Source organism: Actinia tenebrosa, unplaced genomic scaffold, assembly GCF_029948245.1.
Source record: "Actinia tenebrosa isolate PJP-AT-01 unplaced genomic scaffold, QUT_ActTen_1.0 PGA_scaffold10__47_contigs__length_13832649, whole genome shotgun sequence".
In the NCBI taxonomy this organism is placed as follows: Eukaryota; Metazoa; Cnidaria; class Anthozoa; order Actiniaria; family Actiniidae; genus Actinia; species Actinia tenebrosa.
The window spans coordinates 10852289-10879555 of record NW_028292570.1 but is presented as its reverse complement, the minus strand read 5'-3'; the positions used below and the strand labels follow the sequence as shown (position 1 = coordinate 10879555).

General features: G+C 38.7%; 2 protein-coding genes, 1 long non-coding RNA gene and 1 pseudogene across 3 annotated transcripts; 2 read left to right on the top strand and 2 right to left on the bottom strand.

The window, feature by feature from the left end:
- Positions 1-6684: 6684 nt before the first annotated feature.
- On the bottom strand, positions 6685-7638 carry LOC148913019 (uncharacterized). Its single transcript, XM_089026381.1, has one exon. The coding sequence runs from the start codon at positions 7636-7638 to the stop codon at positions 6685-6687; it is 954 nt and encodes a 317-aa protein (XP_088882507.1).
- Positions 7639-8586: 948 nt separating this feature from the next.
- On the top strand, positions 8587-8859 carry LOC148913018 (uncharacterized). The gene is made up of 2 exons (XR_016119217.1): positions 8587-8685; positions 8756-8859. It is a non-coding gene; the product is annotated as an uncharacterized LOC148913018 (long non-coding RNA).
- A 3313-nt stretch (positions 8860-12172) lies between these two features.
- Positions 12173-14505, top strand: LOC116299130 (uncharacterized; annotated as a pseudogene).
- A 6530-nt stretch (positions 14506-21035) lies between these two features.
- LOC148913017 (uncharacterized) lies at positions 21036-23028 on the bottom strand. The gene is made up of 3 exons (XM_089026380.1): positions 22608-23028; positions 22415-22511; positions 21036-22125 (listed from the first exon to the last, which is right to left on the bottom strand). Exons 1-3 carry the CDS (start codon positions 23026-23028, stop codon positions 21036-21038), a joined length of 1608 nt encoding a protein of 535 aa, XP_088882506.1.
- Positions 23029-27267: the final 4239 nt, after the last annotated feature.

Here is a 27267-nt window from a genome sequence, read left to right as displayed (position 1 = left end):
GGGGGGGAAGTCTTGTTGCCACGCCCACCTTTGTAAGACTCGGGTACTGTAAATCCTCTATTTAGCCCCCCCCCCCCCCCAGGGGGCTTATTTATTTCAGGCACGTTTGAGGGGGTACTTATTGGAGAGAGGGGGCTTAATTGAGAGGGGGGGGGGGGGGGGGGCTTATTGATTTAGTCGAAACGCAGTAAGTTGTACGCTGTCAGGATGTAATATGATTGTAACTCAGGATTAAACGGAAGCATTACTATTGACCGTCTCGCATAATCTGTAGTGATGTACATGGCATTTTTATTATTTGATTCACCTGTGTTAGTCTCTCAAGTATAATTTACGATTATTGTGAATAGCAAAACTAAAACACGGTAACATTAACAAAGCAAGCTAAAAAGAAAAGTTCTGAACTACCAAGACTTTGATGAATCACCTTTAACCAGTACACGTGATTCTTTAGTTGTGACGAGGGAGGAGGGGGGAATCCCAGCAGAACACCCCTACTCAAATTCTGGCGGAGACCTATAGGCAAATGTTATATTTTTCTGGTAGTTATGATTATGACTACTACGGATCGCAAAGGGATCCACCTCAACTCTTTAATAGCCAACAAAACATTGTCAGATAGCAATGGCGCGCAAACTACCGACGTCCAAGATGACAACAATGCAATGGCAATGGCAAAAAAGGCAAAAGGAAAAGAAAAGGGGAAAGGCAAAGGCCCAGCTAATGCTCAAGTCGATAGCCTAGGTTGTATCCAATACGGCTGAAATCTTGGTCGCCGTCTTCACTTATATAGAGCACAATTTGATTTTGAAGTAGCTAGACTCTCAAAAGACAGAGCAGCATCATAAGTTCTTGCCAAGAGAACATGAACTAAGCGAAGGAATCCTACCTGTATAGCCTTGTAACCATCATGTACACAGTTTGATGCTATTTTTAGCTTGGAGATATTTTGAGCGAAGAACCTGATTGGTTGATTTCTTGAGTGTAAACAAAGCCTGTGTTTTTGTCGTTGACGTAGCGAAATATGGCGCTTTTCGTGTCCTAAAACGAGGCACTAAAGGTAAGCATGATTATCGCGCAGGCATGGTAACGAGTTAAAAATAGCATCAATGATTCTAAAAATAGCATCAAAGTGTGCACATGATGGGGCACGGGGATTCCTTCTCTTTTCTCTTGTTCTTGCTGCATGTAAATCAGATCTTGCAAAAAAGCGTGGAGGAGAAATAGAGAGATGATGAAGTCTCGAGGCGACATTTTAGTACTGATGTAAAGACTAAACACTCGTGCTGCGAAAAACACGTCATGTTGCTCGATAGTGTTACATTTTGATTGACATGTTTCTTGTGGATCAGATTTTGGTGTCTTGTAGTGCGAACACAACAGGCCAAACAAAGCCAATTGTTGTTATGAATCCAAATGACTCGGACAATTATTGTTGGTCTAGCACGAACGGGCCCTCAGCCCAGATCGTAAATGTCAAAGAGTTCTTCTACCCCTAACCTTATGACCACGCATCAGGAACCCAGGGGTAAAATGCTGTCGCTGAGCGACGGGGCCAAAAACATTTTACCACTGGGTTCCTGAATATGACATCTTTTAATAATTCATGAGCTCATCGACCAACCAGGGTTTCTTATTTGTACAAGGTGTAGTGGTATGAAACCCCCGTCAAATACGCCGCACCCATTTCAAAGTTACTACTCCTACTACTCGGACTTTGAAATATTTCAAAGTACTAGAACTTTGAAATAAAGACAAACATAACAAAAAGAGTATAAGATGTCGTGTCAAATAATCGTCACTGTATTCTATTGGGGTTTCAAATTCCTCATGGAATTATAGAATTATAGGATTATGAAACCCCAATACAATACAGCAACTCGTATTTGAAGCATTATACATCTGAGGATAATTTCACGTTCAGCTACATTCGCTTAAAAAGTAGCTTCGTCTCGATATTGTTGACGCCTATGACTGTGATAATCTCCCAACCAGTCACAACCAGTCGCGGTATAATCAAAGAGACCCCAATAATTACATTTGTCAATCAGATTCTACTGCCTGTAATGTAACCACATTTGACGGTAAATCTGAACTAGCCCCGGCAAGGGAGAGAGAGAATCTCGAGGGTTGTTCTTCGAGATATTTTTTTACGCAAAGACCTTATGTTCGGTATCTCTGTTATTTGTTCTTTATAATACCGAAAAAACCGTTTCGTCTTTTTTTTCTGTTACGTTCAGCGACTCCATACATATGCTGGGCTCAATTAAGTACGTTTGCCGGAATTTAATATTAAAAAAAATAAATAAATAAAATAAAATAAAAAGATTTTTTACAATATTGTAACAAGAAATTTATTTTACTCCGTAGAAATTTTTACGACGGTGTTTTTAGAACATGTGTACGACGTACACATACTTGTTATCAAGTGGCCGAGACTGCAGAAACTGGATATGTGTTTTAACTATTATTATATACCAAGTGTCAAAGTTCAATTGTCCTCAATTTCTATTGGTCTAGAGTGTGTCACGTGAACGTGAAGAAATTCAACTGTTTCCTGGCGACCATTTTGGGAGGGGAATATTATGTTATGGACCGGGAATAACAAAACCGGAAGTCACGTGATTGAAAAAATATAAAAACCGGAAACCAGAAAGCAACACATTTGAGCGCGCGTTTGCAAAATTCATTCACACCTTTTCTTTCACGAAACATCAGATTAAACATGGAGTCTTCCCGATTTTCTTGTTCTCTTTGACACTTGGTATGATAATAAAGCACTTATTTACTGGGACCTCGGGAAAGCAGTATGTTTTGTGGTCCCTCGACCGCTGTTTCACGAGGGTCTGTAACACAGTGGTAATTTGAAACTCTTTTTCGATGTTTTTGATGCTAATGTAGCCTAAGTCTAAAAAAAGTGCAATGACGTCAAGGAACAAGCTGACGATTGTGATTTAGCATAAACCTACTAGCATACTATCACGAATTCTGCAATCTGATATGCTAACGTACTCACTATCTATCCTGTGATAGATAGCGAGTAGCGAAAAATAAACAAGTGCATGGTCAAGTTTCGTCGAAATCTCTGCTTGTTCTCTAAAAGAATCTTTAAAAATCGATTGTAGAAAAGACAAGACTGTATCAAGGAAAGGTATTGATGTTTTGAACGGTACAGATAAGTAAAAACTGAAGAATTATGACAATTTTAACACGAAAAAGCGGCCGTCAGATTTCGCTGAGGTTTTGTGCAAACTTTACGACGGACAAACAACTGACTACTGAGATAATGATGGTAAGTTAAAAGGATTCCCTCAAAGAACAGAAAAAATTCAAAAGACAACTTATTCACATGTATTCAAGAAGAATTTTAAACGGTAAGAACAGACGAAACAATAAAGAAAGTGCAAGTTAACTGACAAGAATCTTACACAAAAAATTGTAAACATGGCACGGCTTTGAATGATCTGACAACAAAGTATTTGTAAATAAATTATCTCAGTTTATCACTCATTAATTAGAAAAATGAACCCAAGAACTGATAAGATAAAAAACATTGGAAAGAGAGTTTTGACAATAATAAAGACAAAAAGCTATAAAAATTGAGCAAGTTTAAGGTTTACGTTAATACTTTGAGTTGAGTTCGCAAATATCAATGAAAACAGTGCTGCCGGTCGCTTTGTACAGTAAAGTTTTCAGTGTCATTTTTTGTTTTCAATGCTATAATATTAACTACTAGGTTTATGCTAAAACAATTACACTACTCGTTCTCGTTTTCTATGAATCAAATAGTCGTTCTATTGACTCATAGAAAACTCGAAGCCGTAATCTAATTGTTAAATAGAGTAAAAATAACGCCCGTGTTTCCCTCCCTTATTTAACGAAGGTATACAATTTATCGTAGATAATTTTTAATTGGCCTTCTAATTATAAAAACTAATTACAAAGTATACAAGCTAAATTAGATAATTAATATAAATAATAAAATATATTTCATGAAAAAGAAAAAAAAAACAAAACGATATAGAATGGAACTTAAAATAAAACTTACAAAAATAGAAAATAGGAAAAAAGAATAAATAGGGGTAAATCTAATTAACAAATTTACGATGGTTTAGCGTGGTATGTCCTCTTATTTACCACGATATGACGTCAAAAGTTGGTCAAAATTAGTTATGGGCCCACTCGGCTTACGCCTCGTGAGTCCATAACATTTTGACCAACTTTTGACGTCATATCGTGGTAAATAAGAGGACATACCACGCTAAACCATCGTAAATTTGTTTTTTACTACAAAGCTCACAAAACTCTAGGAAATAGACTGCACGAAATCTAGCATGACGCCATTTGTTGGTATGGCCTCTTATTTACGACGTTTTTTAACCAATCAGCGCGCGAGAAAATTTACAATTGTGGTAAAATACTAGGTATCTAATGCAAAAGGATTAGAGTGACCACAGTAAATCCGTGAAACTTTAGTAATTTTCATGCGAATTCCATTGTTTTCTATTGTTATATTAGCACTATTTTGTACTTTTTAGTAATTAGTGTTTCACGGATTAATTGTTTGCACTCTATCATATAAACTAGAGGCTATAAATTTACAATAACTATATTTAAAACTAGCTAAGGAACTTGAGTTTCTTATATCGGTTGGTAATGAATTCCAAACCCACCCCGTGACAGTCGAGTTAGTGTTCGTCCTTAGTAAGCAAGAGACATGCATGTGCATTTTAAATTACTGACTTGATTCAACTTTTACAAGGCAACATGTGCAGATACTCTTTAGACCTGGAGATCATGTTAGGGTAATATTTTATCATTGAAGTAAAAAAAATTGTGCTGTGTTATCTGTTCCGTTACTGGTTTAACTTGAATGTTTCTGCAAAAAAAGGAGATTTTATAAACCAAGTTTGAGTAATCGTTAAAAGCTACAAGACAGAAATTATGATAATGTAAGGAACTACGAGGAATCAACTTACAACACGTTCCGCTTATTTTTGACAGTGGAAATTTCTGTAGGCCATTGAAGTCTTACAACGAAATTGACTGACGCATTCGCTCATCGGCAAGTTGTCCTTGTAAGACCTTATGAAAGAAAGAAAATGGGCATATCTGTATCATAACATTATTATCTCATTAGTTTCTCATTGCAATGTACACCAACATGGCTGTCATGTCTTTGCAGCACCTTTGATTCCACGTTGGTGTACTAACTTAACGAAATATTCTTTTGTTAATTAATAGCGGCGCTACCGCGCGAATGGATGATGAATGGATGGATACAAGAGAATATGAAGTAATATTCTCTTGATGGATAATAATAATAATAATGAAGATGATGATGATGATGAAGAAGAATGATGATGATGATGAAGATGAAGAAGAAGAAGAAGATGATGATGATGATGATGAAGATGATGATATTGATGAAGGTGATGATGATAACGATGACGTTTATGCCAATCAGGACGATTTTGTATCAGATATACAACCTTCTCCACGGACAATGATTTCTATTGGGTTTTCCTCCTTAATTATTCATGATTTTTTAAATATAACAAGAATAATAATACTGCTAACAATAATAATAATTATTATTAATATTATAATAATAATTATTATTATATCCATTTTGAAATCACAAGCAAATCCTGCAATCTGATTGGTTCCCTGCAGCAGTGATTTCAGCCTAAATTGTACGATTTTGAGCTCTAAATTGCACGATTTTGCACATCATCTGATATGAACCAATCACAAGAGAGACATGTCATTTTCTAGCCAATTATATTAAGGAATCCATTTGAGTGTTGAACTCGCCGATTCTTGCGAAAATAAGAGCCACGGCTTAAGGAACAGAAGAACGATTCTGAAGAACGATTTTACTGTAAAAAGTAGTAAAAAAGACTTAAAAAGCCGTAAAAAGGACTTAAAAAGACCAACTGAGCACTTAAAATTGTCAAAAGCATCTTTGTAAAGTAACTGCTTAAGTTAAAGTTGAAGATATTACAGCGAAAAGCAGTGGGGAAAAATGCAATCGGCATCTTTTGAATCTGACTTCTTGGCGTTTGATTTTCTACGCGGTCATGCGATTTTTTAATCGTGCCTTTGATTTCAGACCAAATTGCACTCCACTCAGTTCAATTACCAATAATTATATTAATAATAATGAGTAATAATAATAATGTATATATTTGATAAATTAAATATAATATACTAGTTGTGAATTAAATGAGTAAAAATTCTATATCTGTTATGTCCGCCATATCCGTTAGGTTAGAGAGTGATTAAGAACACAGTTATCCCATTTTGTATTTTCTAGTATTATTCTGTATAGAATTCATATCCTTTATGTCTGTTATATTCGCCATATCTGTTAGGTTAGAGGACAGGCCTATAGACACAGGTATCCTTAAAAAGGAAATAGTTCAACTTTCTATAACCATAACAGCTTGTTTATTCAATACTCAGGAATGCATTAGAGTGCACGCACTAAAACCGTGAAAAAACATTAAATAGTACTAATTAGTACTATTTCATACAGAATCCTTTGTTTTCTATTGTTTAATTATCACTATTTAGTGCTAAAAATTAGTATTTGTTTCACGGATTTAGTGTGAGCACTCTAGCATCAATAAATTAACCACTATATACCTGTATAGACCTTTTATTTTTAGGACAAATGTCTTATGTACTTTGCGGTACCACTTTGAAAAACATAGCATTCTCTCTCAAAAAGCCAGGATTATAACGAGCGATGGCCTTGCCCTGTGCAAAGATCATTTCCATTGAATTTAGATCATAAGCATACGCAGGAAGCTTCACCAATGTAATGTTTTTCCTTGCTAGAATACGACATAAAGCAGCTTCGTTGTGTATACTTGCATTATCTGCGACTAAATAGGTATTTCGTGGCAAAAGTGGCAAAATTTGCTTCTCAATTATCTCGTTTAGTAGCAAAGTATTAAAGGCTCCCACAACTGGGACGGCTAGAATGACTCCCTCATTAAATCCACAAGTTCCTAACGTAGATAACTTGACGTGGGTTCCTCCTTTCAGTCTAAACGATGGACATGCCAATCCAGAGTCAGTTCGTCCAAATTCCCGCTCGTCAGTTTCCATATCGAAATGGGTTTCATCGAAAAAGTATACACGGCTGGGATCAACGGCTCTTCTCCACTGGATGAATAACTGGCGACAGCGCTGATTGTGTGGTGACATTCGTTCTCTAGCCACATAAACACATTTTTTACGAGTTATTCGTAGCTCTCTAAAAAGCCTGACAATAGAAGACAAGGACGGGACTTCGTGGTGTTGAAGCTGAAATTCTTTTGCGAGTAGTTCTCTCACTTCACGTAGGTACGCAGTAGGATAGATTCTAATCACTGCTTCCATATACGTTCTCATCCACCACGTAATTTTTTGAGGAGGCCTACCTTTTGCAAGAGGTGTCATTGAAGCTTTTTGTCTGAAAATCTCAACGTATTTATTAACACAGTTATAGGACACTCGGCAGATTTCGGCGGTCGTTGCTTTGGACTGTGTGGCGAGATACGTAGAAATGACTTGAACTCTCTTTTGCCTTGGGTAAGATTTACCATTACGATAACAACCACCACTTTGGTTCAAAAACCAAGACATTCTATAGCAACTAGAAATTAGCGAAGTAAACAGTATACAAGACCAACAGCGGCTGTTCGACTGGGGAGAGCTTACAAGATAATTTATCTATATCGACACTTCATCTGCAAGCCTTTGTCATTCACAGGATCACAGCGATTGGCCGTTATTTGATTTCAATAAAACTTTGTAACCAGATTTCTATGGTGTGAAGATTAACACATCGACGATTATCATACTCGAATCAACCAACCGGTTTGACAACGAGTGAGCACGCGACCTTTATTTTTGTTTGGTTCAAAATATTTTCATGCATGCATACACAATACACACAATTTAATTGGAGAGAATATAAGCTTCACCGCTTGTTGTAGCACTGATAACAGTCGTGTCAGTCGGCTGAGAGAAACATGTTGAGCAGGGGAAGAACTTGCCGAAAATGCAGACTCCATGGAGAGGTAGTGCCTTTGAAAGGACATGCAAGAGTTTGTCCATATGGAAGATGTTTTTGTGCACGCTGTAGCACACACGAGGAATTGTTAGCCTTGAGGTCAAAACAGAGAGAAGCGAGGGAGGACAAAGGTCGAATATGGAGAGCAAACCTGGCTTCAACTACACAGAGCTCGATAGGAACGACTTCCACGTGTACGAGCACAAGCTCGATCACAACCACGTCTTCCTTTCCTGATAACACTAATTTCGCTGAAAATTCTATGTTAGCCCTCCAAATGGCCAACTATGAAACCCAAGCAAAAAGGGTAAAGAAAACCATGTCGAAGGCGGAGCAAAGAAAAGGTATTACTGAACGGTTTTTACTGATATTAATATTTTCTATACCATACTATTAAAATTATCAATGTTACTGTTACGCTCTCTCAACTTGATTAATGATTTACCTGACGATTTATAGCACACGTGCTGATATATATTTAGATAGGAGCGATTGTATTTCAGTTGTTGTGCAATCATTCGCACGCCGGATCACAAGGACTCAATATAATATTGTTCAAAAGCGTAATAGCAAGACAAAACATTCAAAACACTTCTCTAGTTATCTCAAACGAATTTGTAAGTAGTTATACTTATAATGATTTAATCTTAAGTGATTTTTAGTTGAATTAGCGTTTATATTCCACAGTTGACTATTGCCAATACACATGTAAGGGTCACGCTCGACACGCTCGACAGTCCCAGATATTGAGGAATTAGTACAAGAATTAAAGATATTCTAGAGAAGGAAAATCGTGTGTTTTCATTCATAAGTAGCGACCCACGACGAGGGAGCGAAGACAGTTACCCTAAACGAAAAAAAATGTCTTGACCTTGAACGCATGTTAGCAGTTTAGCTTGTAGAAGTCTGTGCATGTTTGAATGTGAAAGCTTTACATGTGTTAGTATTACTTATCAATCCCGAGGTTTGTCGAAAAACACTTTTACCAGGAATATATGTTGTAGATGTCTAAAATGTTCAAGCGAAAAACTGCGGAAATGATTTACACGACTCGCACTCGGTAAAACATCGAGTTCATATGAAATGACGATATTTCTCAAAATATCTCGCAAACCAGTACGGACACCTAATGTAGAATGGTAAAAGTCCTTACATTTTGTTGGTTGTTGATTCATTTTATTTCGTCACTAAGTTTTTATGTTTTGATGTATATCGGTATTAATGTATAACGAGTTACATAAAGCAAATTTAAAACGCGAAATCCAAGGTGAAAATCCAGAAAAAAGGTATTTCATATAGTTTTAACAAACCCCTTATGACTGGTTTTATTTTTCATCATAACGTTAGAACATTTTTAATGTATCGGAGCAAAATCCACAAAAGTGATTATTTATTTTTATTACCATCATCATGATCCTGAGCATCAACAGTAGTCACTGAGCAATATACTGAATAAATATTAGCTATTAAATTTTTTAACGTCTTGTTTTGTACGTTTCTTATTGAATCGACAGCTGCACAAGAAAAGAAGCTGGAGGAACATAAGTCTATGTACCACAGTATAAACGCCTACTCGAAGGAGATTACAAAAGCAACAAAAGATCTTAACCCCTTGACAGTCTTCAAGACTGCGCTCATGCTACACCAAAGGCAACCCCGGGAAGTGGCTGATGTTTCTGGTAGGAAAGGAAGTTGTTATGCAGTGCCAACAATACAGCCTCGACTTGAGACAGGGTCCTCCTTTCAGCTTAAGTTTGATGAGCAAATAGCTACCATTAAAAACGTTCTACCATCCGTATCTGAGGCCAAGATAGCTGCGCTTCTTGCTCGAGAAAATGGTGACATGGATCAAGTTGTCCAGTGTCTGATGAATTCTGACTCTGATGATGACGAACACTATCAAGATACCAAGGTAATCGACTTGACTGATAGCGAAACACCAAGCTACTCCACAGAGATGAAGAACCTGGCTCAGTTAAATGTGGAAACAAACACCCTAAAGACCATTCTGGCTACAGTGGAAGCAAAAGAGGCAAACCCAGAAACCCATAACCTACTGTCTTTCTATAAGCCAGGGGAGGACATCAGCAAGAAACTCGGCCAGATGACTGAAAGTTCGCATTCCAAAGAGCTTTCTAACGATCCAGCTAGTTTATGTCCATATTGTCAGGAAGATATTAATGATCAGGGGGATTTTTGTATGTACTGTGGAGGTGTATTCCCCCCCAAAAAAGAGATGGTGATAAAATAGATATTAATTCATTGTGAGCCGGACGAACCAGGTTGAGGGGGTGGTAAATTCATACATTTGTCTTAAAGTTTCGCGCGTTTGCCTTTCGCATATTTTTTTATATCACCCCCTCCCCCCCCCCAAAAAATCTAATGGTCGCTCCCTGTGCTTGAGCATCATGTGTTTTGTAAAATCTTGTTTCAGTTCTTATGGTGTGAAATATACAAACATTATCACAAATATTACATGACAACTGAGATATAAATAAAAACAAATTTCTTGGCTTATTACATTCTTGTCTTGTCATTCTTGTCATATACCTAGTGTATAGTTAAGTCTAATGGGTTTATTACCACCAATTACCAACAAGTACTGACTATTAGTTTGCCTATTCTTTCACGGTCATTCAGGTTCAACGCCGTTCCTATACGCCTCAGTTCCAACAAGGTCAATCCTCTGGCTCCCCTAATGTGAAATCTAATTCACAGTCCATGGCCAGTTTACCACGTAATCCTGGCGCCTGTTTTGCCTGCGGTAAATTTGGGCACTGGCGTGCTTGTTGTCCCAATACTTTTTCAACTTCGAAACCTCCTGAATCGAAGTAGCTTGTCACTGGGCTTGTTTATTTGAACCGCTATTGAACTGTTTTTCTTGCATTTACCCTAACTTTAGTGTATATTTTTGATTTTGTATTAACGCTCTCTTTGCATTTGTAACATATTTTGCTTATTCGTTTTCGAGTTTATAGTGTTGATACTTATTGTTGTTATTAATACAATTTGTTATGTTGTTATATTTTGCTGTTTTGCGTAATATTCTTCTATATTGTTGTAGACTTAGACGTAGATTCTTCTATGGCTGCTGTTAACGATCCTGATGACGGTTTTTCCTACGATCTGCATCTGACAGAGTCCTATGAGGTGAAATCTAACTGCGCTGTAGCGTCGGTTAGAGGGAGTATGAAAAGAGCCGTCCAGAGCTGGATGGATATTGGTGCGCCACAGTTCATTATTGATGTTATTAAGCAGGGATATAAAATTCCGTTTCTTGAATTCCCTGTTTACTTTGTTGCCAAGAATAATTTGTCTGCTCTTAGGGAATACGCCTTTGTCAAACAGTCCATTGAAGAATTACTCGATAGCAAGTGTATTGAAGAAGTATTTTCTCCTCCTGATGTTATTAATCCGCTTTCGGTTTCTATCCAACGTTCGGGAAAGAAGAGACTTATTTTGGATTTACGACACGTCAATAAATACATTTACAAGAATAAGTTTAAATGCGAAGATTTGGTCGTTCTTAAGGAAATCCTTAAACCAGGTGATTTCATGTTTACGTTTGATCTCAAGTCAGGCTATCATCACGTTGCGATTTTCGAAGAGCATCGCAAGTTTTTGTCTTTCAGTTGGATCTTCCCTAATGGTTGTGTTAGATATTTTCAATTCACAGTGTTACCGTTTGGCCTCAGTTCAGCACCATATTTGTTTACAAAGCTGCTCAAGCCTCTCGTCAAGATGTGGAGGTCGCGCGGCACTACTATCGTGGTCTATTTGGATGACGGATTGGGTGCTTCGTCTAGCGAGCTATCCTGCAAGATTGTCAGTTTACAGGTGCAATCTGACCTATTAAAGTTTGGTTTTCTTTCCAATGAGCTGAAATGTCACTGGGTTCCTACCCAATCTATTATTTATCTAGGAACTAACATCAATACTGTTACTTGTATTATTCCAGCGACCGCTAAGAGGATCGATAGTCTACTTCATGATCTCAACTCATTGTTTTCATCCAAGTCCAACAACGTTCATGTGAAATCACTTGCTACTATTTGTGGCAAGATAATCTCATTAACTAACTGCGTCGGTCAAGTTACAAGATTAATGACAAGGAATTTGTTTACTGTTATTAATTCCAGGCTGTCTTGGCATTCCCTAGTCCACCTGACGCCGGTGTGTCTGAACGAGCTCTCCTTCTGGCAATCTAACGTCCCGAATTTGAATGGTGCGCCCTTATGGCCCATACAGTTTCAAACCTACTCGTGTCGTTTATACTGATGCTTTAAGTACTGGATGCGGCGGTATCATTGACATTGACGGAAAAATTTCCCATCAGAATTGGGATGAAGCTGAGAAGCTGCAAAGCTCTACTTACAGGGAGTTGAAAGCCGTCACCTTGGCCTTGAAAGCCTTCCAACCTTATTTGACATCACAGCAGGTTTTGTGGTATACAGATAATCAAAATGTTGCTACAATTGTCACCATAGGGTCCAGAGTACCCCAGTTACATGTATTAGTTATGGAGCTTTTTGAACTCTGTCTTGCTAATGCTATTTCCTTAGACATGCAATGGATTCCCAGGGATCTTAATTCACGTGCTGACAAAATCAGTCGTATTGTGGATCACGATGATTATTGCCTAAACGATGACGTCTTCAGAGACCTAGACGTTATGTAGGGTCCTCACAATTTTGATCGATTTGCATGTCATTACAATGCTAAATTGCCCTCTTTCAACACTAGGTACTATCAGCCCGGCACTAGTGGGGTTAACGCTTTTTCCCAAGATTGGTCACATTACAATAATTGGCTTTGTCCACCAGTGTATCTTACCTGCAAGGTTGTTCATCACCTCAAAATTTGTAAAGCACAAGGCACACTCATTGTTCCTATGTGGAAATCGGCTCACTTTTGGCCAATTCTTTGTTCTGACGGAATCCATTTTAACAGTTTTGTAGTTGATTGGACTGTTTTACCCAACATTTCTAATCTGTTCATCAGGGGTAAAGCTAAGAATTGCATTTTTGGTATCAGGCCCGTGTCGTTTCCTGTCCTAGCCCTCAGAATTGAATTTCAGTAAGTTTTCTATAAATTAAAAAAAAAAAAAATCTATGTGGTTTTGTTTTGTTATTGCCTTATTGCTAAAGAGTTACAATTGTCTCAATTCTATAGGCTCAATGCCTTCAGTGTAACAGCTAAGTGTCTATAGGATCTGGCCTAAATGCCAAAGGAGGACTGCGGAGGTGTCCTAGGCCCAAGTGCCAGTAGTGCTTGTTTTCTATGTGTATGCCCTAATGCCAATAGTGCTTGTTATTATATGCCTATAGCTGTTCAAAGTACAAGTGTTTTTGTATGTTTTTTTTTTTGTGCTCAAGAATGTTTTAATAATGTCTTCCTTTGTTTTATCTTATTACTTGCGTGTCTTTGTAGACCTTCTGTCCAGTGAATTTTGGGGCTCATGTTCATCGGATGATCCTGTCGTACTCCGTCTCCAAGAGAATCTAAAATTCACGATGCTGGCTTCTCGTGCTACTGGTACTGCACGCCTATACCTACCTTTGTTCAAGAGATGGAAATCATTTGCTGTTAACGTCCTACATTTACAAGCCGTTTTTCCAATATCACCGTTGAATATGGCCCTCTTTCTCCAACACATCTTAGAGTCCTCGTTCTCTGCATCTGCAGTGAATACAGCTTACTATGCCATCAAATGGATCCATAATCTGGCTAATGTCCCATCCCCTACAGATGATCCAGCGGTTACTTGCGTGAGAGAAGGTGCTGTTCGTATCGCTAGCCGTCCATTAGGTCATCGTAAAGAACCCCTGGAAGTCAGCCATCTACAGGATTTGGCCTTTGTTTCGGACTTTAACGATTTATTGGAAGTTCGAAATCTAACCATGTTTGTTTTGTCTTTTAGCGGGTTCTTAAGAAGCGCGGAGGTGTTAGCGCTTCGCAGCAAGGATGTGCACTTTAATAATGACCATATTTCAATATCTATTGAGAAAAGTAAGACTGACCAATTGAGGGAGGGACGTAATGTTGTGATTGCTAAGTCCAATTCCTCTCTATGCCCAGTAGACTTACTTAAAAAGTATTTTTCAATGGCTTTAATTTGTCCTGAATCTGATGAATACTTGTTTCGGCCCATTACTACCTCCAAGAAAATCAAGAAATTAGTGACTATCAATAAACCTATTTGCTACGCCACTTACAGAGAAGCTTTCAAGAAAGCTTTTACTAATATTGTTCCTGATATCGAACGTTTCAGCACCCATTCTTCTAGGTCCGGAGGTGCAACTGCCGCAGCCAATTCTGGTGTCTCCGATAGAAACGTCCAGTGCCATGGGAGATGGAAATCTGCCTCTCCCAAAGATCGATACATTAAAGATTCTCTTCCCTCTAGATTGGACGTGTCCAAAGCACTGGATCTCTGAGTCCCTACTCAAGCCCTACCTTTGGCTTATGTAGCGTGGGCCCAGCTGACCCACCTGCCCATGTATAACAAAAGTGTGTGTGTTGTATTTCTAGCGTAGTGGAGTCAAAATATGTAATTTGTGCCAAGCGAGGCACGAGATTTGCACAAATGGTTATTTTGCCGGCACGGGAGCTTGTTAGCTCGTGCGTAGTTAGCGTCGGGTCCCTTGTGGGTAAGATTAGTATAAGAAGTGTCTAGAATGTGTGAGAGTTCATCTACGGTCAGCCTCGCCGGTTTCTATCGCCTTAGTTTCGACTTATGCTTATATTAGCTTGCATGTGACATTTATTCGTACAGTTTGCCTTAAAACCCCAAAGGTTGCATCTTAGCATGGTTGGGGGTTCACGTTCCCCTTTTTTTCCACACTGTGGTTTTTGGGGTTTTCGTGACCGGCTTTGATGCTTAGGTTTATTTTCTATACTATTAATTGTAATTATTTCTGCTGTTACCTTTAGTGCATTGTGGACTTGATTAATACATTCATACTTACTGTGCGGTTGTAATTTACCTTGCCACGATTATAGTGCGTCGAGGGCCCGGATATGCAAAATTTGTTTAGTTTACACATTGTATACTGGTCTTATTGCAATAAAACTCTACCGGCGTGGGCCCAGCTGACCCACCTGCCCATGTATAACAAAAGTGTGTGTGTTGTATTTCTAGCGTAGTGGAGTCAAAATGAGTATAAATACAGGTTGCTTATCATGTCCCAATGCAACTACAACATTGGCTTTAGAAAAATGGAAGGCGAAAGAAACATATTTTTAGAGGCGGCACTAAAAGGGACGCCCGTTATTACCAATCCAAAGGAATATGACGAAATGAAACTGAAAAGGAGTAGCTCATCTGAAGCAAGAAACAAGAGAAAAGAATTCAGTACGAGAAGTGCTAAAGAAACGGCACCAAATTCAAGCAAAATGTGGGAATTGCCATAGTAAAAGAAGCTATACATAACGTTGGACAGCTGCCTTCCAGAGTGTTACGGTATGTTCAGCTTATGGCAAACAAACTTGGACCAATTGACGAAGCTTACTACACATCTGTAGGAAAAACTGGATGCCTCACAAGAGAAGCAGCAAGAAGAAGAATACTCCGGAGAATGAAAGAAACGTAAGTGTAGTTTATAGCAACTCGAACTATAATAAGCTTTTTTCTAAATGTAATGGAGATGCACTCTTTGTTTATTTTTTTATGTAGAGGAGAACTAAAGGATGAAAAGTCGTGTACTACAGCATCAAATTCCGACAGTAAACTGCCGCCAAATAGCAAGGTTGTCGAGCCAGAGCACTTGTACCGAGGTAGTTCCGAAGAAGAAAGCAAGGACAAGGAGAGCGACTGCAATAAATTTGGCAGGGATGGTCTATTTCTGTTATCAAAAGGAAAAAGAAAGACTAAAGTAGTCGAGTGGGTCAAACGAAAGGGGCAACAAGAAAAAGAGGAAATAGTTGATCCTTTTGATGACAGCGACGGGGATCATAAAAATGAAGGTTGGTGTATGAATGATATTTAAAGTTTGTCAGAGGGCGAGCGGACTACCAAACAATGTGGAGTTTTCAAAAACGGTGCTAGCGTTATCTAATTCTGCGTTATCTTTTCTTGATTTAAAAGTAAAACAGAAGAGATCAAAGAGGAAGAAAAAGGACGACCAAATCGACGATTTCATGTCATTAATGCCCACGATGACGAATGCTGTAACAAGGGCTGCTCTTGCCCACGAGAAGGCTGTATAAAAGTGGCAATGTATTTCAGATACGGAGTAAATTTTGTCAGGAGATATTTATTGCATTAGACGGATAATAAATGCTTTTCTTTACTTGTGTTTTAGTCTATCTTTCCTTTAATATTAACTTGGAACTGAACTTGATAACACGATTAATTAAAACTGTACAAGAGAGTAACGTCATACCTTAGTGCATGAATAACAATACATTCCCTAAAGTGGTACTGCAAAGTGCATGAGACATTTGACCTAAAAATAAAAGGTCCATTGAACAGCGTAGCTATAAAAGACGAAGTTTTAATCGTTCGAATTTCGTGTTCCATTATTGGGGTGAAATGTGTTTGGAGAGTCCAAGGTGGTATGAATGGAATACGAGCGGCTTGGATCCATATAGTAGCCAAACGAAATCTTTATTTATTTAATTTATCTAACTTTAATGTACAAGACACTACACGGACAAGCAGAAATCAACATACCACCTCATGTAAAACATAAAACTGTAATGAACACCAGAAACTCTGACCCAATGAAGTTTATTCCAGTACAAACATCATGTGATGAATATAAATATAGTTTCTGACCTAGAACAATTAATGATTTGATCAGTTTACCACCAAATATTATAATCATGACTTCAATAAGTAATTTTAAAAGAGCTGTAAATAATCATATCTCTGCTTAAAGTTCTAGTTTTATTAACTGGCATGGGTAATGGAGCTCCATCAGTAGCGTAGCGAGGGGGGGGGGGGGGGCACCCAAAAGTTTTGAAAAAAGAGATAACGAGGATAGGAAAGCGGGAGCAGAGGCAAGAGGCTACTTAAACTACTTTCAGTCATTTGAAGCAATTCTAGCCATTGATGTTTTATGTGACATTTTAGGGTACACAAAAACGTTATCAGATACCCTTCAAGGTATTGACATTGACTTTAGTTCTGTCGTTAACCTTGTATCAGGTGTTAAGTCTGTTTTAAAAACGAAAAGATCTGAGGATGTTTTTCATGAGTACTTTGATCAAACAGTCGCGACATCGACAAACATGCGGCAAAGACTGAATACGATGTATTTTTGGCCACAGTTGCATCCGAAAGAAAACTACACGAGAATGACCATAGTTTTAAGGACTGCAAATCGATGATAGAGGTGGCTAAGCATATGTTTGACAAAGGCTATAACCGTACATTCCCAACAGTCTTCCGTTTATACAATATAATTATTACCATAGCAGTTACCTCATGCTCAGCAGAAAGATCATTTTCCAAATTGAAATTGATAAAGAACTGCTTGCATTCAACGATGGGACAGAAAAGGCTATCTTCACTAGCAATGATTTCATTGGAGAGAGATCTGTGTGATAATCTCGATCCACATGCAGTTATGAATCAGTTTGCTCCTCTAGAAAAATGGAACTAGCATTTTAAACCGTTTGAGTTAAGATTTAAGAATGGTTAATAGAATAACGTTTGTTTCTTAAGAGTGCATGTCAGTAAAAATCGAACAAGAAGCGGCCACGGTTGAAAAATCGATTTTGCTCAAATTTTGTCCAGATGTACTTTATTATATCACAAAATGCACTGCATAGTTTTTTAAGGAAAATATATTTTTATTTTTGAGAAAATGCCGTTTTAAAACGTCCTCCCGAAATCGCCATTTTAGCGGCCAAAATTTGCGTTGAGTTTACCGACCGAGTTCGGTACAAAAATCGATTCTAATCAACTTAAAACCCCTAAAACCGTGTTCTATGCTATATGAATATCCGGTTACGTGACTTACAGGAAATTTGAGTTACTTTTTGTGACATAAATAATCTTAGTTTTAAGACTCGTGATTCTAGGTGATTGACGATATCCCCCAAACAAAATCGATTTTCACCATGTGATAAAGCTCCAAATTCAACAAGCTTCCGAGGGTTAGTTCTTTAAGAAACAAGCTTTCAATCGATGTAAACATTTCTTTGGGCAAACAAATATTTGTTACGCGACAGGTCATTCAAATCTTCAATTTTTGACCTTTCGAAGTCATACGCCATAATTTCCCATCACTCACAAAATCAAAGAATCTCGCCTGGCTAATCTCTTATTCTTACTGTTTTACCTTTACAGGCCAAAAAATACACTTGTTATAGCATTTCTTACCTTTTTAAGGCGAAAATGTGGTCTATTAACCTCGGTATTCGTTATAATGGTATCACAAGTCTTGACCATTATCTGTCAGTTGATACCTTCCGTTTACTATCCAATATGTCAACGGTTCAGCGCTTACTAAACGGCGTTTAAAACCCTTGTCGAACAGTCAAGATTGTTTTCCTTTTTATCTGAAGTTCTACGATATCATAATATATCAATATGATTTCAAAATTTATGGTACAGCTGAATTTCCGTATCGAATTTAGAGTACGTAAATAAATGGCCTGGGATTATATGCTAATCATAGACTACGACTTTCTAGGGTAGGGACGGTATGTCCCATTTGCCTTTCTCTGACATCCCAGCGCTTACTAAAAGTGATTTAAAGCCTCTGATTAACTGTTAGATCGGCTTATATCGTCAAAGTCATAGTTCATGATCTGCAAAATAATATAATTTGAATTAGTTACAGAAACTGTGTACACAGGAAGCCCAATTGGCGGCGGGGAAGAAATTTGGGGGGGGGGGGGGGGGGGGGAGGAGGGGGAGGTTAAGCTATGAAATAATAATGATGATGATGATGATGATGATGATTATAAACAAACAATAAGACAGGTCAAAGAAATAACTACCTTTTACGGCTGCAATTGCCAATTAACTCCATAAGCAAATCAACATATTGCTGTTTTCTTGTTCCCTTGATTGAAGAGGTATCCTGCTCATAAAAAGTGCATATTTCTTGCAGCATTGCTATGGAGAACTTTGAAAGCTTCGAGCTTGTAGCTAGTTCGCAGAGATTGTGAGCTTCAAACATGATGGGATGACCGAGTCCGATTTCCTTAATTATGTTGTGTGCAAGCTCTTCAAACTCTTCCTCGTCGAGCCTTGCCTCCTCATCTTCCTCCATCTCGTCTTCTAAGTCCACGTCATCCATTTTAACCTCCCTTCTTTTCTTAGCAAGACGTGAGAAAAAACTTTTTATCTGCTTTGGTGTGAGGTACTCACTTGAATTAAACATAAAAGAGCCATCAAGGTTTCTTGCCTTTCTCATAGAATTAGATACGGTGTTAGCATCCACTTTGTGCCCTGTCTGCTCTCCAAGATCGAACATCTTGGTAAGATAGTCCTTTTGAGCTTTGTTCAAGCGTTTCCTTTGGACAGTGGATGACTTCAATGCCCAGCCTTTTGATAGAGCATCGCCATATGCCAATGTGCGGGAAGTACTTGGTTCTTCAAGTGGCTGGTTCTCCAATGACGCATCTCCTTGGTCAAGTTTTACGGCGTATGACAGCATCGCCTTGTCTAGAAGTGTTTCGCTTTCCATTACATATTTATGCTTACCGACGTCAAGATGGCGTTGAAGAGATGAAAAACGCTGGAACGATTTAATGCAGCCGTCGTCGGGACATGGAAACAGCTTTGTCGTTTGCTCTTCATCTTCTGAGCTGGAGCTTTCAGCATCCGTATGCGTAGGCTGGGTCTCGATACTTTTAGATTTTGCTGCTGGTCTCTTTCTTGCAGTTACCTCTGTAAAAGTGGCTTTAGGGGGAGTAGCTTCTTTAATGACGCTTAGTTTTGGCAAAAGAATACTTTTTGGCAGGCTAAATGCACTCCATTTCAAGGTCTTACCCTCGCCAATGCCATACTCTCTCCATACTTTCATGCCATTCTTATTGTAGGAGATGTTGTTGATGAAGCTAACTCCATCCCATTTCAAAGGCACTAAATTTGGGATTGAAGGGGGGTCGCATAGCATAGCTCTTACTCCATTGACACCACTCAATGATTCGATGGCTATTTTCATCTGTTCTGCTGTTTCGACATCTTTTCCAGAGTTCAAGTATGCCTTGATGTGGTTCTTTATGGTGGCAGCTTTTCGGTCACATGACCCTTTACCGCCCTGAGGGTCTGAAAAATCGACCCTTAATTTAACTTTGTGGTTTTTGGCTATTTCTTTCATGGCCAGTAAGTTGAATGCGCTGTGGTAACAGCCGGCATTGTCCTGCCTTAGAAATACCTCCTCGAGCTCAGGCCTTTCAGTTTTCAGTTGCCCCACAACATCATCAATGATAGCCATTACTGAATAGCTGTCCTGGGTACAGCTTTTGAAAACATGGACGAATGTCAACATTTCCAACTGACCTTCTCTTTTTGTTGTAGCTACTGCAATGTGCCAAGAAATACCTTTCTTTCCATACCAATCAGATTGGCTTTCACGGTATTTCCTTGGGAGAAACTTCATAGCCCAGTCTAATACTACATGTACTGAGGTTGGACCCAGACTCTGAAGAACGTTCAACCGGGCTTCATCTTGATTGATAGCACGCAGCAGGTGGGCTTTCCAGGCTTGGATATTTTTCTTTGATTGGGTGATGACATACATCATCTCTTTCTTCTCTTCATTGTCAATGGCCAGATCCTCCAAAGCCGAATGAACTTCATCAAACGCAGATGGAATCAGCTCACACCGGTCACATTTTAGGTCGTGCTGATGGTCACATTTAGTGGTGAAATCCGAATCACTTTCATGACTGAGAGCGTGCGCTCTACAGTGGTCGGGGACTCGTGAGCTTTTTGACACATGAACCTGCAAATATCAAAGATTTGATGTTATCGTTTTAACATCAACCAAAATCCTGGACCCGCCTATGATTTACATACCTTGTAATCACTTTTCAAATAGCGCTTTGCAATTTTCAATTTATTGATTTGATTCTTTGCCCAGGAATGACCTTTTCCGTACTCATCTCCAAGCTTTTGGACTACTTCCTCCATTTCATCAAAGGCTGGAGCACCATCGGCAGAAAAATAGTCAAGTCCTTGTAGTGACTTCCTTACGGAAGCACTACATACACTCAACACTCTACATAAACTGCTACGGCTTATTGGTTCAAAACAGGTTTCTTGACAATAGGTAGTGTATTGCTGCACCACCTGTTCAGGTATTAATGTCCTTACAACATTTGGGACTGTGATCTTTGTATTGCTAGATAACTTCAATGTCTTTTCTCCAAACGGCAAATCTTGGATCACTTGACCACTTGTGATAAAAGTCAAAAAGTGGTTAAGTTTCTCAGTTGACACATAAATACGGGGGCTCTTTGTAATGGTAACGGGAGTACCTCTTCCATGAAGCAATGCGTGGTGGCGGGCCACATTAAACCTGTATCTGGAGAGATCGGGAATCCAGTTTTTCAACGCTGAATAGGGCATCTTATCTGCCATTATCGACAAGATCTGCCTTCTTGTGCTCCAATGACTTGCGTTATTGAAACATTCAACAAGAGCCTCCATCAGCGATTTATCAACGTTCTCATCCTTTTGCCCAGATGACTGTAATACACTGAACAACATTTCTGAGCTTTCAGGCGCAATCTCTTCTAAAGCTGCAAAGACAACCTGCTTTGCTTTACGCGAATAGCGTCGCTTAGTTCTTTGCGAAGCTTCATCCCATGGTGTAGTCAGCTGGTTTCTAATAGGACTTATGTCCCTTGCGGCTAAAAATGAATTTAGCAGTTCTCTTGACATTGGCTCTGAGTTGTCTTTGTCCTCCGTTTCTGTTGATAGCGAGCGTCCTGGGGGTTCATAGGCTGTGCATGGTGTTTCAGGTATAGTAGTATTTGGTGGGCTCTGAAAAGCTGGACTTTGTGCGCTGGCTTTAAGGGTTACCTCATCGTCTTCCTGTAAAGTAAATGTTCTAAATGTTAAAGTTTGTGTGAGTAGGAGGGGATTGATTCTTTAAAATTTGTGTAGCTTTTCTTGTCGTTTGGGTGGGCTTCCTGTGCCATGGCATCAGTTTCATAAGATGAATAAGAAAAATTCTAAATAGCTAAAGCGTAAGTACCTGCATATGAAATATATCTTAAGCGTGTAGTCTTGGTACTGATAAAAAAATGTGAAGAATGACGACTGATCCGTAAAATACCGCACTTGTAAATAATTACTTCAAGCACCTTCAAATGACCTCACTTCTTTACCTGGCAGTATGTACGTGTAAATGATAATCGCATGACAAATTGTCTTACAACTCTTTCATCTGTTCACCCATAGCTATGACATCTGACTTTGAGGAATCTTTACTTTCCATTGTTTTAATCAGATATCGGCATTTCTTGCAAATACCTGAAATAATATCGATGTATATATTAACGTAAAGAGACAGTACTGAGCAACTTATGAACAGTCACTAGTTATATATGTTCTTTGAAAAAAACTTACCTGATCCAGGAGCGACAAACACGCCAGTATTGCGTAATATAATAGGTGATTCTTGCTTGCCTAAACCTCGATCACCTTTAGGCCAGGTTCCTTTACCCTTTCCATGGTCTGAAATCTCCTGCGGAACTCTACATATTGTACCTCCTCCTCTGGTCCAGCTTATCCCAAGCGTCGCGCGATGATAAGGGCAGATGGTCATCGATTTGATGCTCTCCTTCGACTTGTCATACAATGCTACTCTAGACAATATCAGATCTATCTCATTTTCAGGACCTGAAAAACTCAGGGTGGACAAGTGTCTTGCGATATCTTTTGTACAGGACAACAATGGTACAATTTGGGTTTGGCGCTTTCGATCTTTGGCATCAAAACCACAAGAACTACCGACGATAGACCTAAACGAACAACACGCAGCTTCCATTTTCTTTACAATATCTGCACTAAACCATCGCTAATTAATAACTGCGGTTTTCGATAGTCAATGAACACAAGCTGGAATTTTTTTTTTTTTTTTCCTGCTGCCTTCAATCAAAAAAAGTCAGGCGGTACCTTTTATGTTCTTCACTGACGGCAGTAAAAAGCAATTTCACGACAAGCTGTTGAAATGTTTGAGTTCGTAGAATATCTAAAACCGATTTCAGCTTTGTTTATCTTTCGATCGCGATATGTAATACCCAACTCAGTTGTAAATGCATGTCACATCACTAATCGATCTTTTTGTCGTTGTCTGTCTACTGTTTGTATATTATTTAATTTTGTTTCCTCGTGTTTATTGCCTACATCAAACTGACACAAAACATGACTAGGGTCTAACTAGGAAACTATATGGTTTATTTAGGCTCCAGGCATTTCCTCTCATTACAACTTCATATTTAGCTTTATTTATTTGACCAAATAAGTATTTTCTTTTCAATGATCTAAATATATAATTTAATGTAATGTAACACAAAAGGAAATGTGAATAAAGATGTATTGTATCGTATTGTATTGTAAAAGCATTTGATTCCCAGGGAATCGGGCTCCCTGTGTAGTACAGAAACGCAAATTATATTATTTTACAGCATATCAAACAATTGTTGTCGTTCGCGGGCTTCCTGTGGTGACAAACCACGCTCCCCTCCCCTACACATTTCCAGTCCTTTTTCGGCCAACACCAAGATGGCTGTCTAGTTAGTGATGTTTTCACTCGATTTACTGTAATTTTGAGCAGTTTTGAGCCAGAAATTCGCCTATTTAGTGAAGAAAAGTATATTCCAATTTCCAAATATGGTAAGTACATTCCTTATATGGTAAAAGAAACGTCTCGAGCGGAAGGACAACTTTTCTATGTGGAAAGTTTGATATGTTCCTGATGATGACGATATCCAGCAAACGATATATATCATTGGGGTATATTAACAACATCGACCGATCTAACAGTTAATCAGAGGCTTTAAATCACTTTTAGTAAGCGCTGGGATGTCAGAGAAAGGCAAATGGGACATACCGTCCCTACCCTAGAAAGTCGTAGTCTATGATTAGCATATAATCCCAGGCCATTTATTTACGTACTCTAAATTCGATACGGAAATTCAGCTGTACCATAAATTTTGAAATCATATTGATATATTATGATATCGTAGAACTTCAGATAAAAAGGAAAACAATCTTGACTGTTCGACAAGGGTTTTAAACGCCGTTTAGTAAGCGCTGAACCGTTGACATATTGGATAGTAAACGGAAGGTATCAACTGACAGATAATGGTCAAGACTTGTGATACCATTATAACGAATACCGAGGTTAATAGACCACATTTTCGCCTTAAAAAGGTAAGAAATGCTATAACAAGTGTATTTTTTGGCCTGTAAAGGTAAAACAGTAAGAATAAGAGATTAGCCAGGCGAGATTCTTTGATTTTGTGAGTGATGGGAAATTATGGCGTATGACTTCGAAAGGTCAAAAATTGAAGATTTGAATGACCTGTCGCGTAACAAATATTTGTTTGCCCAAAGAAATGTTTACATCGATTGAAAGCTTGTTTCTTAAAGAACTAACCCTCGGAAGCTTGTTGAATTTGGAGCTTTATCACATGGTGAAAATCGATTTTGTTTGGGGGATATCGTCAATCACCTAGAATCACGAGTCTTAAAACTAAGATTATTTATGTCACAAAAAGTAACTCAAATTTCCTGTAAGTCACGTAACCGGATATTTATATAGCATAGAACACGGTTTTAGGGATTTTAAGTTGATTAGAATCGATTTTTGTACCGAACTCGGTCGGTAAACTCAACGCAAATTTTGGCCGCTAAAATGGCGATTTCGGGAGGACTTTTTAAAACGGCATTTTCTCAAAAATAAAAATATATTTTCCTTAAAAAACTATGCAGTGCATTTTGTGATATAATAAAGTACATCTGGACAAAATTTGAGCAAAATCGATTTTTCAACCGTGGCCGCGAAATATCGAATTTGTTTGATTTTTGCTGACATGCACTCTTAAATTTTTGCCATTTTGCCATAAATTTCTCCATTGCCTATAAATTGTATAGCTGCCTGGTTGGCCCCATGTCGGGGCCTGTCCAGTTAAGGTATAACTGGAAAGTTGCCGATATGAGGTTGATTGGGGGCTGAATGATTGTTAATACCCCATATTAAGTGATTATTATCTATTTAATCATTATTAGCACAATTATTATTACCTTATTTGCACATATTTATTTATTTAATTTATCTTGCACTTGCACTGGAATTTGCTAGATGTCCTTTTGGATTTTGCAAATAAATTATGTAGATGTAGATGTAGATGCAGACACAGTCGCTGCAAAAACACCAGGAGTAGGATTTTACTTTTCAGCTATTTCAAGAGAGGAAAAACTTGAAGTAGCATTCGATGACGAACAAGATGGCGAAAACGAAATCGCAGCGTGACAGCAAAGTGCAACGAATTCCTCCGAGGTAAAGAACTTTGCATAATCACGTACTTTGTTGTTGTTTTTTTATTCATGTGTGTGTGCATTCTTATCATTGATGTGATTGTGCTATTTTGGACTTCAGGTTCCACTGGCCATTTCAAAATGTTTGAGAAACAAAACGTATCCAGCAATTACATATATTGGGTCGCAATCCAATCAGCCAATGGAGCCCCAGTGGATGCCTTGATACTACACAGTGCACTGGTCTATTGCGACGAAGTAAATTCCACACGTGCCTCGTCCAGAAAAGAAGGCTGTGAAATCCTCAACAAAGTTTGTCAGCTCTTGAAAGACCACAAGAACGATTTCATGTCAGACATCATCATGTACTCGTACAAACGTTGTAGGGAAGAGCTGTTTGAAGAAATCACGGGAGAAACACTTAGAGATCAACCCCTGGTGGACTGGGAACGTGTAGTCAGATTGGTTATAGTGAGAGAGGAGCTTTTCCCATCGTTGAATGGGTCAGTAAGAAGACTCAAAGATGTTGGGCTGCATTTTGATGTTTACAATACTAAAAGCGTGGTTGTACCAGAAAGTAAAATTTATCCCCCAAAACAGCTTGCCGAACCTTTGACGATCCTTTGCAACGACATCTAGCGAGCACTTAAGAAACTGAATTACGTGTACAGAGAAGGAGATGTATTCAAAAAGCAACCGCAAGCATCATTCACTTACACTCGCTTGTGCTCCATGGACAGTTTCTTAAATTCCCTTCTTGGGAATGGATCCTTCAAAGATCGTCTCCTGAGTTATATGTCCAGACTCCAAGCCATTCTTCGTAATCCCGATTGCCAGGCAATTGCTGAAATCTTAATCGTAATCGTAACCATAATCAAGAGCCTGATCCCAAGTTTTTCAAAAGCATAGTGACCAACAGCTTGAATCATAGAGAAATGGAGTCGCGTTGTGAAGATTTTCTGAGGCTGTTTGAGTGTCAGTCACGAGAACACAATGAGAAAGTGCCATGCCTCATTGGACCTTCAAACAGTGGGAAAACATCCTTGCTAATGGCCACCAACCGAATAATTGATCCTACCAAGGTCGTAAGAGTCACGAAACAGCGAGAATTCAGTAAAGCCATGATAGACGAGGAGACTGAAGTCATCAATCTGGACGAGGCCACAGTTGGTTTAATGGACACAGACGACTGGAAGATCATCACCCAGGGAGGCTGGACAGCCCTCGATCGAAAATGGAAGACAGCCAAAGGGTTTCTTAACAGAGCTCCTATATTCATCATTTGTCAAAAGGAGCTAGATTTTGGGAGCAAGGAAGACAACGATGCCATGAATAATTGCATAAACAAGTACCAGTTCAAAACATTGCCGGTGGTAAACAAAGAAGCAGCAAAATGGATAAAAGATCACCCCATGGATTGCATCACGTCGGCTGCTACTCAATGCGCAGTTCCAGCAGACGAATCCCAAGAGGAAAACACTCTATTGGAATGCACGGGACTGACCAAAGAAGATAGAGGCAATTATGACACTGAAACTCGATTCAGAAAACACCATGGACAACCCAGACATCCCAGATCACAATGAAACACAAAGACCAGCACACAACAGTGAAGACGATGAAAACGATGAAATTCTGGAATCTTTACAGAGTGCTTTGGATGACTGTTCACACAATGTTTATCAAGCGAGAATGATCAAAAGCATGATACGACAAAGGAAAGAGGACAACAGGGAATCGAGGA